The 19,699-nt window shown below is 49.5% G+C and overlaps 2 protein-coding genes across 3 annotated transcripts in view; both read right to left on the bottom strand.

The window, feature by feature from the left end:
- The window catches only part of pcolcea (procollagen C-endopeptidase enhancer a), a 10,040-nt gene extending 6,178 nt beyond the window's left edge, over nucleotides 1–3,862 (bottom strand). For both annotated transcript variants that reach the window (XR_003977340.1, XM_030361277.1), the window contains exons 1-3: nucleotides 3,624–3,862; nucleotides 564–672; nucleotides 1–248 (exon numbers count right to left, since the gene is read on the bottom strand). The exon at nucleotides 1–248 is cut by the window's left edge and continues 11 nt beyond it. Coding sequence is in view for 1 of the 2 variants with exons in the window: in XM_030361277.1 (XP_030217137.1) it covers nucleotides 1–248; nucleotides 564–672; nucleotides 3,624–3,727 (461 nt within the window). In the remaining variant the exon portion in view is untranslated. The remainder of the gene's footprint in view (nucleotides 249–563; nucleotides 673–3,623) is intronic.
- Nucleotides 3,863–7,145: 3,283 nt separating this feature from the next.
- Nucleotides 7,146–19,123, bottom strand: vamp2 (vesicle-associated membrane protein 2). The gene is made up of 5 exons (XM_030361323.1): nucleotides 18,772–19,123; nucleotides 14,936–15,035; nucleotides 14,189–14,347; nucleotides 11,771–11,822; nucleotides 7,146–11,497 (listed from the first exon to the last, which is right to left on the bottom strand). Coding segments are annotated over exons 1-5 (330 nt in total). The 5' UTR covers nucleotides 18,774–19,123; the 3' UTR covers nucleotides 7,146–11,480.
- Between the last annotated feature and the right edge of the window lie 576 nt (nucleotides 19,124–19,699).

The raw sequence follows: 19,699 nt of genomic DNA on the forward strand, positions 1-19,699 counted from the left end.
GGCGCGATGCCGCTGAAGTAGGCCACGAAGCCGCGGCCCTGGTTCCCGTCGTCGGAGACCATGTCCAGCATCAGGGTGTTGCTGGTGGAGATCAGCGCGCCGGGCCGGAACGTTCCACAGAAGCGCCCCAGCTTCTGCTTCATGTTGGAGTGGCCGTTGTACGCGTCCAGGTAGTCATAGCGACAGAGCGAGTCCGCCTCCAGGTCCATCACACGGAACGTCAGCATGACCACGTTGCCTTCGGGGACCTGGCAGTTGTAACAATTTACATTTTTTACATTTTAGGGGATTCTGCTGAAGCTTTTATCCAGAGCGACTTACAAGTTTCGCTCACACACTCACACACCAGGTAGAGACACCCCAGGCGACACCCAGCCCGTCAGGAGCCTTCAGGGGGAGGCGTCTCGCTCAGGGACACATCAACAACCACAAAGCTAGGAGGAGCCGGGGATCGGACTAGCAACCTTTCGGTTACAAGTCAACCCTCACTACCTGCTAGGCTAAAGTGACGTCCTGCACGCCGGAGAGCAGACAGAGAGCTGGACCCCAGGGGGGGGACCCACCGTGATGCGCCAGGTGCACTTGCTGTTGGGTTTGTAGTAGCTGGGGAAGTCCTCACTGCCTACGAAGCCGGAGTCGGACACCAGGTCACCGCCGCACTGGAAGACCGGCCTGGAGACGGGAGGTCCCGGGGTCAGAGGACGACAGACACCGTCAGCACACCCCGGGTAGAGCGGCGTTAGCTTGAGGTTGGGTTCTGCTAGGTTGGGTTTTTGTGGTACCGGTTGAAGACCCAACAACAAATAGCTTAGCAATAGAAAATATAGATAATCTCCAGACCCATGTATATCTTTATAAATCCCTAAAACTAAAGTTTAATTTAAAGTGTGTTCATAATCCATGAGAAGGAACCTAAAGGAGGGATGGTTGCGATCCATAAATGTAATCCATTACTTTAATACGCAAATGTGATATATATTACTTTAATATTCAAAGGAAATATACTAATTTAAACTTTCTTTGTGAGGATGAGGTGATATTGTGATATATGAATAATAACCCTCTTGCTGGGTAAGGTAGGATATAGTTGACGTGATGATCTGTTATAACTCTGATATGATCTGTTTCATCAGTATTACTACACTCCCCTGGGCATTTGCACGTTTTGAGATAGGCCTACATTCCTGCCGTCACAAATAACTAATAACTAAATCACCGGAATGACTTGAAGAATTCTAGGAATATTGCAACACTCAGCAGAAAGTAATCTACTATACTTCACAAGAGCGTTTCTTGGAAGCCACAGGAGATGGACGAGTGGAATTACTGGAACTTTCCACAGCCTCTGGTCTGGCTAACTTCAGACACATCATTAGCATCACTCGGTCTTCCAACGTGGGTCAAAATAGCCTCAAATATCCAACAGTAAGCTGCATTCCTCCAATATTACCTCATAGACGTCACGCCGTTTCATGCGGTAATGAGACAACAAAACACTAAGACTTGTTTACTCTGAGTCCCGAAGGACAGGAAACAGACTATTGAAAGAAACAGATCGCTCGCCAAAAACATCCCCTCAGTGTAAACAAAACAGTAAGTCTTGTTTACTCTGTGTCTCAAGACGGCCCCATGGGCAGGAAACAGACTATTGAAAGAAACTGATCGCTCGCCAAAATCCTCCCTCAGATATTTTATGTCAGCATAAACGCTGCTCTCCAATCTGAGGCTGGGGGCTAAAGCAGGACGGGGTTCAGAGTTAGGTTCTAGTATCTCACTGGATTAGAAAGCTTGTGTTGCAATACTTCCAGTGTCTTATCTCTACATCTACTGAGGTATTTATGGTGTTGTGGGAGATGATCTTAACGTATCATTAGACCCACTGTCGGCTTCAGCAGGACAGAGAGCCGAAAAGCAGTAAATCAGAGGCTGTGGTTCAGACAACTGAAGCTGCGAGCGTCTCTGCAGACCAAAGCAGCAGAAAGGGAGAAATGCACTTGGCCCGTTCAGGCTTCAAGGAAATCGGTCACGAAGCACGATTTGAAGAATCTTTGCTGCTCGTCCAATATTGATCTCCGGCTCGTTACAGTTGTTGATGTAGAAAGGTTGGGAGCGATCAGAAAGCTCTGGAACAAATCCGAACTTCCTGAATGCGTGCCATATCTGAGGCACATGAAATCCTTCAGCGTAAACGTTCAAACAAACGTTTCTTTCCTAGAAAAATACTTCTCAACCAGAGTAAAGAATAAATAATTATAATCTTCAGGGCTGGCTGTGTGGGACGCGACTCTTTGAGCCAGGAAAACAGACCCCACAGGCAGAATAACATCTGGAAACATCTGGGTCAACTCTGAGTCACGGCAGCTAGAGCCTGACTCGCTCAGCGGGTCCAACAACAACAGCAGGAGGCAGCGACCACACCACGGACCAGGGGGACAGACAGACAGACAGACACACAGACACACAGACAGACAGACAGACGGACACGAAGACACACAGACACGCAGACACACAGACGGACACAAAGACATGCAGACACTTAAACACAGAGGATGTGAGTGGGTTTGTTAGTGTGTGTTTGTTTGGTTGTGTGTGTATGTGTGTGGTGTGTTAGTTTGTGTGTGTGTGTGTGTGTGTGTGTGTGTGTGTGTGTGTGTGTGTGTGTGTGTGTGTGTGTGTGTGTGTGTGTGTGTGTGTGGTGTTTAGTTGTTCTGTGTGTGTGTGGTGTGTATTTGTGTGTGTGTTGGAGGATGGTGGTCTTTGGTCTTCATCGTTATCGTCTGATGCCATGATACGTTTATTCAATCTTCTTCACTATTTATCACCTAGCAGAACAAATCCCACATAGCGTCTACAGCAGCTGTCCTTTGAGGTACGTGCCACTATGAGCAGGTAGGGGCTAGGGTTAAGGGTAAGGGTTAGGGGGAGGGGATAGGAAGAGGGTTAGGGTGAGGGTTAGGGGCTAGGGTTAAGGGTTAGGGTTAGGGGGAGGGGATAGTAAGAGGGCTAGGGTGAGGGTGAGGGTTAGGGGTTAAGATAATAATAATAATAATAAATGAAATTTATATAGCGCTTAATATGGTACTCTAAGATGAGGGTTAGGGGGAGGGTTAGGGGTTAGTGTGAGGGTTAGGGTAAAGGGTAAGGGGTAGGGTTAGGGTCAGGGTCAGGGTTAGGGTGAGAGTTAGGGTCAGGGGTAGGGTTAGGGTCAGGGTTAGGGGTTAGGGTGAGAGTTAGGGTCAGGGTTAGGGGTAGGGTTAGGGTCAGTGTTAGGGTCAGGGTTAGGGTGAGAGTTAGGGTTAGGGTCAGGGGTAGGGTTAGGGTCAGGGTTAGGGTTAGGGTCAGTGTTAGGGTGAGAGTTAGGGTCAGGGTTAGGGGTAGGGTTAGGGTCAGGGTTAGGGGTTAGGATGAGAGTTAGGGTGAGGGTTAGGGTTAGGGTCCTGCTCAGGGATAACTACAGGGTATGCTGTGGACAATGTTCTGGGTTTGAACCGGGAACATGAAAGCCCCTCACCTCTACAGTACGCTCCCTCATCCCGTCCCCTGAGGCGCTGCGATCGGCCTGAGGAGCCGTGTGAGTGCGATGCCTGGAGGTTCCTATCTGAATGGAGGGTGGAGGTCCTCACCTGGTGAAGTTGCTCTGCTGGGCGCGGGTCGCAGCCAGGAGCCATGCAGCGCTGAGGTACAGCAGGAAGGAGCGGGCCATCAACATACACCCGGGACGATCCATGATGCAGAGTCCTCAGCGAGCTACAGCACACTGCAGAGGAGACGTTGGGAGACGGAGGGGAGACGAGAGGGAGAGAGGAGGCTTTCTGGAGAGGGCGGAGAGAGAGAGAGAGAGAGAGAGAGGGCTGTAGACGTTGGTGAAAGTTCTCGATCGTGGTTAGGAACGGTTCAGGGAGGAGGGACTGAGAGAGGGAAGTGAGTAGGAGTTTGAGAGCGGGGGTGAAGTTGTTGGAAGAGAGGGACCGAGAGAGAGGGATCCTAACAGCTCACCGCACACAGCAGGGGGGAGACGATGGGGGGTGATTCAGGCGGGGGAGGGCGGTCGGTGAAGAAACGTATGATTAACACCAGATGGCTTCCCTCCCCCATAACAACCCTGGACCCAGGGCCGGCCAGAGGGGCATCCAGGGAGAGAGGGGGTCTGAGGAGACCTTTAATCTCCTCCAGAGGGATCGCTAACGTCTCTGGTCTGGAGGCATTCCTCCAGCATTAGGACATTTCACAATGTGGCCGACTATTACCGCAACCATCGGGGGTATTTTGACCGTTTCCGGAAGTTTTCGGTAACGTGGTTGAATAGTACTTGTTGGAGTGTGTGTCAGTCCTCCGGTCGGGCTTGGGGGGTGGTGATGGTGTGTCAGGGCTGGGGGGTGACGGTAGGTCAGGCCTGGGGGGTGATGGTGGACCGGGGGGGGGTGAAGGTGTGCGGGGCCGCGGGGCTGACGCGTGTGCAGGTGGAGCGACGGCGCTTGGAGCCTGCGGGGCTGTGAAGCCCAACATGTCCGCGTCTCCCCCGCATTCCTCCAGAATAAACTCATAAAGCAGCAACAGCAGACCCTCGTGTTACACTGTAATCCGAACCCCAACGAACACATCGTGGACTCATGAACCCCGGGGGGAACACAACCCGCGAAGGGGAGCCACTCTCAAGTACCAGAGCGTTGGGAGTACCTCTTACACCTTTTATTGTATGTTTTACGTCCTGGCACATAAAAATAGTACTCTGCGTTGTGTAGCATCTTATCCTAGCTACCTTTGGTGAATACGGGGAATGGGTTACCCTAGCGATTGCTACTGCTTGGCACTTGGTTGTCTGAGCATCCTTACTGTACCGACAGCGATATATTGTGTTTCTCTTTCTTTTGACAAATGGACTTATTGACTCTTTGGGTGAAAGCGTGTGAGGTCAGTTGTTCGGTGTGGTCTCCCTCTGGGACGATGGCTCTGTGCTGAGGACGCGTCTGCTGAGCTGAACAGATGGAGACGTCCGCAGGGAGAAGAGCCGCAGCTGGGGGGGCTGGATCCAGACAGAGGAGGTCTGGGGGGCTGGATCCAGACAGAGGAGGTCTGGGGGTCTGGCTGCTCGGGGAAGTGACGGCAGACCACTGAGGTCTTTAGGAAGGATTTTACCAGATTTATGTTTTTGGAGCATTCATATTTTTTGTGTTGAAGACACAAAGGCTGCTGCCTGCCGACTTAAGTCTTTCAGATAATGTCCAAGAAGGAGCATATAATCCCCTTTCAAAATGAATTGAAATAACAATATATTGTAATTTTGGGGTTAGGAAAAAAAGTCATCGGATTTGAAGGGTTGACTAAACTGCTTGAAAGTTAATCAAATAACATCAATGAGATAGACCTACGATAATAATACAAAGGTCGAAGAAAAAGAGGAGCGCAAATAGATCATAAAATACCCCAAAAAATCTTGAAATCAGTAACGAAAAATCTGAAGTCCAACAGAGTTAAAGTGTTGGACGTGTTGTGCGTTAGATCCTGTCCATGGGGAGATCAGATTAAGGTCAGACGTGTTCAGTGCGAACCGGGTCTGACCAGATAGAGAAGGAATGTGTGTGAGTGTGAGTGTGTGTGTGTGTGTGTGTGTGTGTGGGGGGGGGTCTGACATTTAAACCAAAGGGGAACCGGACATTCCCGGTTCTCCTGCCCAAACCCTGGAGAACGGAGTCGCACATTCCTCTCAGACAGTCATCGGAGGAAACAGGGTGTTTATGTGTTTGTGGGGGGTAGATTGATTGTGTGTGTGTGTGTGTGTGGGGGGGGGGGGGGGGGGGGGGGGGGGGGTGGATCTGTGACTGGTCTGGGTCAGTCAGCCCCCCCACAGAGACCTCACTCACATACAAATAGCACGGCAGGAGAACGTTCTAGAACGCCTACGATGTTGTTCTAGATCTAGAAGAGGTTTAGGTGCGTTCTAGAACATTCCGATTCCGAATCCGGAACCTTCTCGAAAGTTCCACAGTGCCAAAGTTTGGCAGGCAGGCTACAGCACGCAGAGTGGACCGTACCATCTGCAGACGGGAGGGGACACACATCTACTATAGAAGGCAGAGTGGACCGTACCATCTACAGACGGGAGGGGACACAACTACAATAGCCGGCAGATTGGACCGTACCATATGCAGACTGGAGGGGACACGTCTACTGTGAACGTTATTCTCCTCTCTCCACGCGCATTCTTTGTGGCCAAGATGCTAAGAATAACTCAGATGTCAGAAGGGAAGTTTGGAAGATTAAGCGTGTAAGAGTAACAATTAAACAACATGGACTATATTCTGACAGCTGAAATTGGTGATCAGTATAATCAGTCTCGACAACGCCGAACCACGACTGGTATAAGCTTTTGTTTCAAGGGGCTATAGTTATAAACGCTGGGTTAGGTTTTAGCTTTAGTTTAGTGAGGTGAAGAAATTCCTTCCTTTCCGAGTCAGGGATGAAGATAGGCCTACTCTATGATAGGTAGTCGGAGTCCGGCTTTCCCCTCCAGAAAGGACACTGTTAGTATTGTGGTACAGTAGTACTTAGGACCAATAATTGACATTTAAAATTATATGAATTATAGTTAAATAAGACGACGCAATTAATCCATAATAAAACAGGAGCGGTGGTGACACCTGGCGGCCGTATGGTGTAACTGCGATGAGTCATCTCAGGGGGCGGGGCTTGGACCCTGCCGCTAATATGGAGCATACACATCACAACTGTCTGTTACTGTACGAACGAACACGATTTACACCGCTGCCGTTATTTTCGGGATTGATAATGTCTTCATTAGTAGTGCCTTAGTAGTAATGTCAAATTTCAGCGCGTCAAGTAATACCGGCATTTTGTTTTTTACCGTGTTTGAAGGACCTCCAGTTCGTCGGCTTCACCGGGAGGTGGCGTCGTGGCAACAGCTCGAGATGACGTCATTCAGCAACAGCACATATTATGTCACCAAAACGTGTGTGAAGATACGTTAATGTTTTGATCATTGTTCCTCGTGCTTATTTTGCGTATCTCACGCACCCTACCTACCTGTGTGTGTGTGTGTGTGTGTGTGTGTGTGTGTGTGTGTGTGTGTGTGTGTGTGTGTGTGTGTGTGTCTCACAGCATACACAAAATAAATCACACATCCAAAGTATTTTTTTCCAATATACATATATTTCATGATGTTCATCAATATAATAACACATTGATAGATTTACACTACAGTTATTTTATGTACTTCTGTTTTTCAATTAAATTTCCACTCATTTACACAGACGCAAACTCCTTGACGTTCTAATCCCATATCAAATGACAGCACAATAAATCTATCGATATAAAACCAAAAGATAAACTAATAACAAAATAAAGTCTGGACTGAGCACATTGCCGGCGGCCCCTGGGTCCGTCCCTCCTGATAGGCCCAGCAGCCGGGGCCAACGCGGGCCCCTAGCCCCACCAGTCCCTAAGAAACACTAAACAGCCGCTTCTCCAGAAGAAAATAATAAAAAGGTTTTTTTCTATCGGTATTGATATTGGATACGGGAGCGACCGTCGAACACAAACCACAGAACCACTCGGAGCGTTCTGGACGACGGTTAACTCTGTTCCCTCCGCCGTCGTCCCACCGTCGTCCCACTCTGTTCTTGGCGTTCACCAAACAGTGCTTTTACACAAACAGATCATGGAACGTGGAGCAAAGAAAAGTCATATGTGGGGGTTCGTTTTTTATAATTTCTTTAAAAATAAAAGTTGATTTCTAGGACGTTGTATCTTGAATGGCGACCCTCTCCGGGGGAATCAGAGACTCGAAAGGGTCCCTCCTTAGGCTGCGTCTCTGCCATGAGGGGCTAGTGGTTAGCCTTAGCCTCTTTATTATGCTGTTTGTCCCCCCCCTCCCTCTGTGCTTTCAAACCAAGCTCTCAATGTGCACCTCATAATCTGGACTAACACGGCCATCGCTCCCCCCATGAGTTAAACACAGCCTTTATCGAGATCTCTGATCTTTTTTCCCGGAGAAGACAACAACACGCTACAACATTTAGCCCAACGTCGTGTTTCCCGCCAAAAACCAACCAAACTAAACAAAAACGACAAACAAGTGCTGTTGTGTTCGAATACGCACACTTCTCCTCTCACAACCTGACAACACACCAAACGAAAACCGAAAAGTAACACGACCGCAAAGAGAAGGACTTCTGCGTCGTCACGGCGACCGCGCAAAGGTCGCTGGTGGACGGACGGACGTACGGAGACACCCGGCGGTCCTACCCCAATCCGTAGGGACGCCAAGTCGTCTGATTCCACTGGGACGCTCCCGCCGCTGTGGACGGCTGGAACTGGGACACGTTATATATATATATATATATATATATGTTATATATATATTCATACCAGCAAAATCAAACGGTACAGGTTTGCCTTTGGAGCTGAATCTTTTGTTAGCTTGGTAATAACCTGAAGAGCTGGGCTCTCCGGCGCCACTAAACCCCGGTACAACACCACACGATACAGATGTTTTGCAGCTGTTTTTGTAGTTTTTTTTTTTTCTAGTTTTTTAATCTAACATCTAGAGTTAAAAGTCACACACGTCTTTTGATTTGAAAACACTCGCGAGCACTATGGAGACACGGAACAGAAGAAGAGTTGTGCTATTATCGGGTACAGGATCTCGACCTCCCGACGCTCGCGTCCTCGCTCCCGGGAGTCTTTATCGTTGGGGTTTCACCTTGCATATGTCAAAGGGCACGTTGAACTACCGTCTGCGTGACATGTCGCCTGTAAGGGTTAGAAGGGCGGGTCGAGGTTCTCTCTACGTTAAGATCTCTCTTATGTTGAGGGGAATCTTCAAAAGTATCCTTATTGTATTCTTTATATTCTTGAGAGTTTCCCTTTGACTTGTTTTTGATGGCAAATGGCAGCATAAGCATAAAAAAATCTGGTCTTTGGTTAAAAATAGCGATAACGTTCCTCACCCAGAGAGGGGCGGAGCCCCGGTCTGTCTGTCCGTCAGGCCTCTAAACTCGGCCCCTCCCCCTCCCCCGGCTACTTAGGTTGCCATGGAAACAAACACGCCCTTAGCGGTTAAGCAGCCTAATCTGTCGGGATAAACCGGGGATATTCCCAAAGGCAGGTGGAGCTACAACTACTGAACACACACGCGCACACACACACACACACACACACACACACACCACACCACACGCAGGTACACACACATACACACACACACACACGCACGCACGCACGCACGCACGCACGCACGCACGCACGCACACCCCGGAGGTGCATGTCTTGCAGCCCGTAGACAGAAGGAGCAGTGGATAGAGAGAGTGGTGGATCCGGCAGCATGCGGCCGGGGGCGCCCCACCTGGTGACAGCAGGGGGCGCCCCACCTGGTGACAGCGGGGGGCCCCGGCTTGGTGCTCTGGTTCAGTGAAGATGTGTGAGACCTTAGGAAAAGTTTGGAAAACCGATAACGAAGAGTGTCCCTCGACAGGTCAGGTGACCGGACCAGGACGGGGGTCCACGAACAGAAATAAGTGCAACCTAAAGGATAAGGGTCTCTCTCCCCAGATACTTGGCAGTGAATAACGCGCGGAGCTCAGTTACAAAAACCCGGCGGACGCCGCGACAGAACACCGCGAAGGACCGCCCCCCCTGCCGCGGCGCCTGCCTCACATAAAAATATACTATTATATAAATATAATCTATCGTACATAAAAAAGAAAAAAAGGCCTTGACTATTGGGAGTAAAACTGAGAGAGAGACGCAACGCGAAAGCAAAGAAAACAAGAGTCACCGAACGCCCTTGAGCCGGTCGGTGGGAAGGCTCCTCCCACGCTCACACACGTTCAGCTGAACCGCTCTCTGGACCCCCGGCGGAGGGCTGGGGTTCTGTAGCCGAACGCCAGAACCAACGAGTCCCTGTGCCTCTGAGGGCCAGCCGGGCTGAATGGGGGGGGGGGGGGTTGGTTTGTTAAGTGTGGCCCTGCCGGCTAAGGGCCTGTCAGCGGCCGGGCCTTGAGACAGTAGCGCCATCAAAAACAAGCTTTCTCTTTTGTGCGTTTGAAAGGGGTTCCCGGGTTATATTGTGTGCGGGGCGGTGACGTCGGCCCTCCTCTGATATAAGAGCTTCAGGGCTTCTGAAGCGGAGGCTACTAGCGCTGAGAGCTAACCCGACGACGCCGCTCTCTGTTCTACGGTTAAGTTGAGTCTTACTTACGTTATTTTTTTATATCTTCTATGGTATTTACGACATCATAGTATACGTGTTTATGGTAACATATCATATACATATATATTACAAAAAGAAAGCATCGTATATATGATCAAATTAAAACCCAATTTAAATACCAAAAGTCTAACCCTTACAGCTAAAAGAATGATTGTATTTTATGCTTCTATTAGGACATCGTGACAGGGCTTTGAACCATACGGTAGCTCTTTTAAAGATACTTACATGTGCTACATTATGAGCATTTGCACTAGACTGCAATGAAGGAATGTTTTCGAAATAAGACACTAAGAAAAAACGTTACAAAATTAACATCTACAGACATTGGTCCAAGAACTATGGCAGTTTCTTTTCTGAAATCGTCAAGAGAGAAAAATGCATGCAGACCGGGTGTGGGTTCATAAAAAATGAAGATGAAGATGAATAGAAATATTGATCACAGAGAATATCGACACCCATTAGAGCTAACGATTAGTATGTCGTTGGAATGGTCTAGGACAGTGACATCACGGAACGTCTTACATTTCATTGGTCCAGAAGATGTTTTACGACGGCGTATTTTACGGATAGCGTGAGATGGTTCTACCACAACGTCGACGGGAACGCCTTCATGTTACGTTCCTAGACCATGACGTGAACATACGGGAACGCTGACAACCTGCTCGGCGCTCGCTTGGGAAAAACCGCAAGCCGCGCCGGACCGATGGGGGCGTGCGAGACGCACAGCGGGGGTCCGGCGGCGGGGTCGCGGTCACATGCTACGCCCGGGCTGCGCGGGCTGACACCGAAGCAGACGGAGAAATGAATACAAAACTCAAAAAGTACAAAAAAGCACTCGCACGCACACACACCTACAAAAAACAGTATATATATATATGTATATATCAGAATAAAACTCTACAAAGAACTATATATTCCAGTCACATTAACGCCGTCGCCGCTCCTCCTCTAGCCGCCGATCGCAGTGTTTGCTCGGCAGAACGGCCAATCGAAAAGCCGCTGAGCCTAGAAAGGAGACGGGGGCCACAGACTCACAGGACAAATACCACAGGGGTCCAGAGGCGAGGTGGTGGGGGCCGCGGGGCCCCGGCAGGGTGGGGGGGGGCATATCGAGACCAATCGGTGGGCGTGGAGGGGGACAGGGGGAAGAATTGGAAACTAAACTCATCACCAGTGGTTAATTTGGTCGTCAATTTGAGGACGTTTGTTGTTGCGAGGGCGTGGGTGGAGACTGGGGTAGGAACAACTCTTCTTAGGTGCTGAAGTACACTGTGGGACACACAGAGGGGGCGCACACAGGAAACAGAGGGGAGACACAGGAAACAGTGGTGTCAGAAGATTAGTGGTTCCACATTAAGTCGGTTACAATAGGGTGTTTATGTCCAAATGGTCTAGATTGTTTGAGAAGCTATGTCCAACATTGCAGTATCAAGAAAACAATGATTACAATTATTTCATGCTCTTGGAACTGATGAGTGTAACACAGTTCAACAGTTGATAAGATATGATGATCGATCGATAGTATTGGTTATTGATCCTTACCAATAATGACGATGACGACAATCAGGCAAATCACACCCAGAATAATCATCATCTAAAAAGAGGTGGAAAGAAAACATGAAACTTTATTAAAAACACATTTCATCAGAGCACCTCATCCTTCATGTCCACATAACGCAGAGACAAGAACTCAGACTCAGGCGATCAATAGCTTCACTCAATCTACCACCTGTTAACATATTCATCCCACCAGGCCAGAAACAAACCGGCCTGGTATATTATTCATATTGATGTATATTATGTATATACCATATATTATTTATGAGGATCATCACCTACTCTCTGAGTGAGGCGGGCTGCATTCCATTAAACATTTACAAAGCCAGGGCCCGAGAGCGTCCTCTTCTGTCTCCTACAGCCTCGTCTCCTTCACTGAGTCCTCTACCCAGCGTGGAATCAATCCTCCATGTCTGTTCACATCGGTACGCATTCAGTACGCTTTCAGTACGCGTTCAGTACGCATTCAGTACGTATTCAGTCTGTGTTCAGTACGCGTTCAGTACGCGTTCAGTACGCATTCAGTACGTATTCAGTACGTGTTCAGTAAGCGTTCAGTACGTGTTCAGTACGCATTCAGTACGCATTCAGAACGCATTCAGTACGCATTCAGAATGTATTCAGTACGCATTCAGTACGCGCTCAGTACGTATTCAGAACGCATTCAGTACGTATTCAATACGCATTCAGTACGTATTCTGTACGTATTCCGTTTGTATTCAGTACGTATTCAGCGATACCGCTTCTATCGTGTGAGTACTGTTCTATGCTGTTTATTATGCTGCGAGTCTCTCCTGTCGTGTGTGTGTGTGTGTGTGTGTGTGTGTGTGTGTGTGTGTGTGTGTGTGTGTGTGTGTGTGTGTGTGTGTGTGTGTGTGTGTGTGTGTGGTTGACATGAGCTTCCTCCGCAGAAGGTCATTGGTCAGGACGACCTTGGGTCTGACTGCTCATTGGACAAACACAAGACGCTCACGGCGACACCGCTGGGTGACGCGGTCGGAGTTCAGCACAGCAGAGGCTGCTGTTAGAGGCTGCTGTTAGAGGCTGCTGTTAGAGGCTGCTGTTAGAGGCTGCTGTTAGAGAGGCTGTTAGAGGCTGCTGATAGAGGATGCTGTTAGAGGCTACTGTTAGAGGCGGCTGTTAGAGAGGCTATTAGAGGCTGCTGATAGAGGCTGCTGTTAGAGGCTACTGTTAGAGGCTACTGTTAGAGGCTGCTGTTAGAGGCTGCTGTTAGAGAGGCTGCTGTTAGAGGCTGCTGATAGAGGATGCTGTTAGAGGCTGCTGTTAGAGAGGCTGTTAGAGGCTGCTGTTAGAGAGGCTGTTAGAGGCTGCTGATAGAGGATGCTGTTAGAGGCTACTGTTAGAGGCTGCTGTTAGAGGCTGCTGTTAGAGAGGCTGCTGTTAGAGGCTGCTGTTAGAGAGGCTGTTAGAGGCTGCTGATAGAGGATGCTGTTAGAGGCTACTGTTAGAGGCTGCTGTTAGAGGCTGCTGATAGAGGATGCTGTTAGAGGCTACTGTTAGAGAGGCTGCTGTTAGAGAGGCTGTTAGAGGCTGCTGATAGAGGATGCTGTTAGAGGCTACTGTTAGAGAGGCTGCTGTTAGAGGCTGCTGTTAGAGAGGCTGTTAGAGGCTGCTGATAGAGGATGCTGTTAGAGAGGCTGCTGTTAGAGGCTGCTGATAGAGGCTGCTGATAGAGGCTGCTGATAGAGGCTGCTGATAGAGGATGCTGTTAGAGGCTGCTGTTAGAGAGGCTGTTAGAGGCTGCTGTTAGAGGCTGCTGTTAGAGGCTGCTGTTAGAGAGGCTGTTAGAGGCTGCTGAGGAGGAGCAACCCGCTGGGCGTGAGAGACTTTATATGGACCGGGAAGAAAGAGAAAGAGAGAGACAGAGAGAGAGGGAGGCGAAGAGAGAGACAGAGACACAGAGACATGGAGCCACTCCATCCTGATGTGTGATAGTGACTGTAAACAGACCTCCAGGCCGGGCTGATGACCTCCACAAGGTTACCCCTGTTTGGGCCGGTTGCTGCTTCCCACTAGCACAAAAACCCGGAGGGCGTCAGTTACACTGCTCCCGACCTACCGCCTCCAACCGAGGATTGCAGTGTTGGCATCCAAGAGCTAGCCGCTAGCTCTAGCTGCTAGCGCTAGTCGCTAGCTCTAGCTGCTAGCTCTAGCGGCTACCTCCAGCCGTTAGCTCTGTCCACTATCTCTAGCCGGTAGCCCCACCCACCTTGGTGTTCTTCCACCAGTACTTGTTCTTGAGCTAGCCGCTAGCACCGGCCGCTAGCCCTAGCCGCTAGCCCTAGCCGCTAGGCCCAACCACCTTGGCGTTCTTCCACCAGTACTTGTTCTTGAGCTAGCCGCTAGCCCTAGCCGCTAGCCCTAGTCGCTAGGCCCACCCACCTTGGCGTTCTTCCACCAGTACTTGTTCTTGAGCTTGGCGGCGCTGGTCTCGAACTGGGAGGCCCCGGCCTGCAGGGCGTCGGCCCGGTCGTCCAGCTCAGACAGCTTCTGGTCACGCTCCAGCACCTTGTCCACGTTCACACGCATGATGTCCACCACCTAGCGTTACCACGGAGACAGGGCTGTGATGCTGGGAAGGGGCGGAGCCAAGCCCCCCGAGGAGGAGGGTTGGCTCACTGCTCGCTATTGTCTCAGTTCAGACTGGAAATATTAATTTAATAATATAAAATAACTCAACGAGTGATTAGTCCGTTATATATATCACACAAAAACCCTTAGATTGTGAGGAGTCGCTAAGGAGGGCTGGTTAGGCAGAAGGGAAGCCACTCTGACATGGTTACGGTATATAGTCTTAAACATTATTATTAAGATGATAATAGTTAAAGATGATGTTAATAAGGGTTTTCAACTCGTCCACCTGGTGTCGATGATTACATGTGATCAAATAATAACATCCTTGTAACATATAACATGGTCCCGGTCCACACCTCATCCGTGAAGCGGTCTATGATCACATGTGATAAAAGAATAACAACATATAATAATAGTTCCTAGTCCGGTCCTACACCGTCGACCTGGTGTCTATGATAACAAGTGATGAAATATTAACAACATAACCTATATGATGATGATAATATGATTAAATAAGGCCAGTCCCGGGCTCTCCCCGGCGCGGCCCAGCCCTACCTCGTCCACCTGGGCCTGGGTCTGCTGCAGGCGGCGGTTGCTGGTGAGGTTGGGCGGCTGGTTGGCTCCATCTGCTCCGGGGGCTCCGGCGGGGGCGGACCTGCCGGGACGCACAGCCCGTTAGCACTAGCGCTAGCGTTGGAGCTCGGACATAACAGGATGGCCCAGAAAAAGATAAAAATAGCCCCGGACGAGGCGCACAATAGGGCCCGGTGCGCCGGGGCCTGGGGGGGGCGTGTAGCCGCCGCGGTGGCGGCGGCGGCGGACGGGCTATGTACTCAGCTGCTGCCTCCACACAAAAGGAGGGCGAGGGAGATTCACGGCCTCTCTCTCTCTCTCTCTCTCTCTCTCTCTCTCTCTCTCTCTCTCTCTCTCTCTCTCTCTCTCTCTCTCTCTCTCTCTCTCTCTCTCTCTCTCTCTCTCTCTCTCTCTCTCTCTCTCTCTCTCTCTCTCTCTCCCTCTCTCCCTCTCTCCCTCTCTCTCCAGATGAACGAACAAATCAAATGTGTGAAATAAATAGATTTATGGTCCGTGTCTTGTGTCTTAAGTGTAATCAGCATTGAAAATGTTAAATTTAATCCAATCTCACAAACAGCCAAACGCACACTAAGGCATTCACAAAAAACCTACAACAAGCAGGCCAACACGACTAAATAGGAGACAACCCAACGATCGATCAATGAACAGTTGACCGTTTAGCTATTTTTAGAACAATAACCCCCTCATGAAAGGGGATAGTCCTGTGTACAGCGGGATCGTTAGCCCCGTTCTGCATGGGGAGACGGCCCCAGAGAGAACAGAGGTCAGCGGCACTCAGAGGGGTCAGGGGAGGTAGGGGGGCAGGTATCCTAGAGGGGGGGCCCGTCGGCTGAACGGAGCTGCTCACCTGGAGCCAGAGAACGGAGAACGGAGAACCGAGAGCAGAGAGGAGAACAGAGAGCAGAATGGAGAGAGGAGAACAGAGAACAGAGAACAGAAAGAACAGAGAACAGAAAGAACAGAGAACAGAGAACAGAGAGAACAGAGAACAGGGAGAACAGAGAACAGAGAGAACAGAGAACAGAGAACGGAGAACGGAGAGCGGAGAGCTGAGAGCTGAGAGCAGAGAGGCCCATCGCTGTGTAAAGGTCACCCAGCACACTCCTAATCCCTCACAACACATCCAGGAAGTCCCTCCGATGTTTTCTGCTATGATCAATGTTAATATTCTATTATTTAGGACGTGTTCATCTAAAGAAAGGCACCGTGAATAAGGATAGTGGGCCTATAAAGGCCATTAAGGAGAAGGCATGCTGTGGGAGGCCTTCAGGGAGGCTGAGGACAACAGGGATCCAACCAGGAACCCTTTGGCTGGCGTCAACACACGACTTGAGGGCAGTAGAGTGACACTGTGGGTCGTATAATAGAGGATAACACGTACCTTATGGGCTACGTGAGAACGTTCCAGGGATACGTGTAAATACCAGCTCAGCTTAGCTCTATTTTAAGCACCTCTAGGCCACTACAACATGAATACTAAGGCTAGATGATAATAATAGTCTATGATAATAATTATAACAGTAGTACTAGCATTAAATGTCGAATGGATTTAACACACTCATATTGCTTGCTGAGAGTTGCTAACAGCAGCTGCTAACTGATAATAGGCTGGCTGACATAGCAGCCACAAGGCTACCCAACATGGCAACTAGCCTGTTAGAAGCCAAACGGATAGCCAATCTAGCAACTAGCCTGTTAGAAGCCAAGCGATACCCAATCTGGCAACACTAGCCTGTTAGCAGCAACAGGCTAGCTGACATGTAGCCGTGTAGGCCGAGCCCACAACCCCGTAACCTTCTCCTCACATTGACGTTCGACAACCTGTCCCGAGATAAAGGCAACGTCCATCTAATACTATATTATATTCGGGGTGTTTTCTACCAATAAACATGTCGTGTTAGCTACAGTGCTAGCCAGTTGTGTGCTACACCTCGCCCCGGGGGTTCCGCGGCCGTCTTTCAGCACCGGAGAGCGGCGTTCAGCACCGGACAGCGCCGGGGAGCGACCCGTCGAGCGGGAGTCGTTGAGCGGGTTTACCGGATCATAGGACCGCAGGGTCCTGTATGTATGATGATACAAACGGCCGAAACACTCGGTCATCCATGATTTCGGCTGTTTTTTGTGGAACAAAGAGGGTCTGTGGTGGGGACTCGACCGGACAGGGAGCGTCGTGATGTGGAGGGCGTTGCTTTGTGAAGCACCACGCACACACTCATGGAAACACCGCGCGGGGATGCGATCAATAGCGGGGATATCAGAGGACTCTAGCCAGCGATGCCTTTTCTGTTTTAATACCATGATGGCTTGGGGTGAGGTGTTAACAAGGTCACTTTTAGACCTCCCGTTGGTTATATTATAAGACCATTAACACGCTACGATTGAGTGAATACAGAAATAGGATTATGAATAAAACCAGGAGTAACGATATAATGAACGAATAACAAAAATCCACTGTGTTCCCTGTCCGCCCTCTCTCACGCTCGACGACAGAGAGGGCTGTCACACACACGCACACACAAACACACACGAGGTGACAACACCACCAGGCCTATACTGATGCTCGTGGGTCGTGTGGTCCGTCGTGTGGGTCGACAGCATCCTGAGGCCGCGAGTGAAGCGGATCTTAAGTGATCAACAGGCTTTTAAAACAGATCCCCCCTCCAGCGTGTTCTACAGCAGAGAGCACTTCGTTATAAGGAGCTGATCGTTATAAGGAGCTGTTCTTCATAACTGTTCATCATAACTGTTCTTTATAAGGAGCTGCTCTTCATAAGGAGCTGTTCGTCATAACTGTTCATCATAAGTATATGTTCTTTATAAGGAGCTGTTCTTTATAAGGAGCTGTTCATCATAACTGTTCTTTATAAGGAGCGGTTCATCATAAGGAGCTGTTCATCATGACTGTTTTTCACAAGGAGCTGTTCTTTTAAAATGAGCTGTTCATCATAAGGAGCTGTTCATCACAAGGAGCAGATCTTTATAAGGAGATGTTCTTTATAAGGAGCTGTTCATTATAAAGATATGTTCTTTATTTACATGTACATTATTTACATTTACATTATTACATTTATTTACTTTATAATGATCTGTTTGTTATAAGGAGGTGTTCATCATAACTCATTATAAAGAGCTGTTCTTTATAAGGAGCTGTTCTTTATAGGGAGCTGTTCCTCATAAGGCCCGCGTCCTCCTAATCCTCGTTACCAGTGTAGACCCACCAGGGGCCGATGGACGCTATCCAGACAGAAAGCCTCGATCTTAGATTAATAAATGTATCATTGGTGGTCAAACGCACAGTCCAGTCCCCCCCGTCCCCCCCCCCCCCCGTTTTTTTCTTTACCTAAACCAAACCATTCCAGACTGGAAATATTGCGTGTCACTGAAATCCACATCGCCAGAAGGAGACTGGCAGCAGGAGACGGTTCCATGACTCCGTGTGGGTCTGCTCCTCTCCACTCTAAACACGCACATAGGGCTTATTAGCCCTTAGAATAAAATGGCGACGCGTGGATGCGCTCCTCGGTTCAGGCGACAGTGGTTCATCGTGGCGGGCTCCACGGAAACTCGTGACTCGTCGAAGGTGGAGGTTATTAAGACAAATCATGGGTTTTCATGCCCCTGCCCCGGGATCCGTGATGATCCACTGGATCCATGATGAACCACTGTCGCTTGAACCGTAGAGGACTTTCCAGTTCAATAAACTGAAGAAACGGAGCCACAGGCTACAGCGACCCGCCGCCTTGGAAACCAATCCCATAATAACACTCATGAACCCCGGGGGTTAGCCGGGCACTTACATGGTTCTGGCGGGGCTCGGTGGACCGTGCGGGGCTGGATCCGGAGTGGAAAGGGTTCCTGAAGGCAGTGAGTAGCGCTGGTGTCTGGGAGGAGATCAGCGCTCCTCTGGCGGGGTCGTCTGGTCGGGGTGGAGATCTTCTTCTGGAGGAGGAAGAGGAGAGAAGGAGATCTTCTAGAGCCTGCAGCCCGGAGGTCGGAGCGCTGTCTCGGGTTCACTACTCGGGATGTGTACGGGGTCCCTGTCCGTCTGTTCGTCCTGTCCTGGGTGTCTGTAGCACGGCAGCAGCAGCAGCAGCAGCGTGTCACGGCGTCGCCTCTCAGTAATGAACGCGTCGGGGCTCGAGCGGCTGGATTAGGACGGGGGGGGGGGGGCGGCGGTGACGTCACGGGATGAGTCGGATGTCGAAATGGTCGCCGAGGACAGCAGCTCCTCTTTTTTCAAACCGCCAGTGACGGCGTTTTTTTTTTCTTTTAGTATGTGTGTGTGGGTGATGTGTGGGTGTGTGTGTGTCTCCACAATATGTGTGTTTGTCTCCACAAGGTTAAGGTGGTGCTGTGTGTCTGAATAAAGCATTAGACACGGTTGTGTTGTAATGCCTTGAATCTTTAAGGACATGGAGCCTCTTTATGCCGGGCTGCTTGTCAACAAAATGGCCGCGCCGAGGAGGAGTGTCGTCCTCATCCCGTTATTTAATACAGATATGACATCAAATGGCGTGAATAGTACACCTATAGGCCAAGACGTGTGTTTATGGATGAATTTGAAAGACTAACGTGTTAATTGAAAGGGTTTTTCATTCGTTTGTTCACGTTGTAAAAGATGACTGGAAATGGAGTTCATTTTAAATATAGAGCACATATATTTCAGCAAATATCGTAAAGGATGTCACATAAAACATAACAAGATCATGAATGAAATATTGTTAT

The sequence above is a fragment of the Gadus morhua genome, chromosome 7, assembly GCF_902167405.1.
Source record: "Gadus morhua chromosome 7, gadMor3.0, whole genome shotgun sequence".
NCBI classification, from domain to species: domain Eukaryota; kingdom Metazoa; phylum Chordata; class Actinopteri; order Gadiformes; family Gadidae; genus Gadus; species Gadus morhua.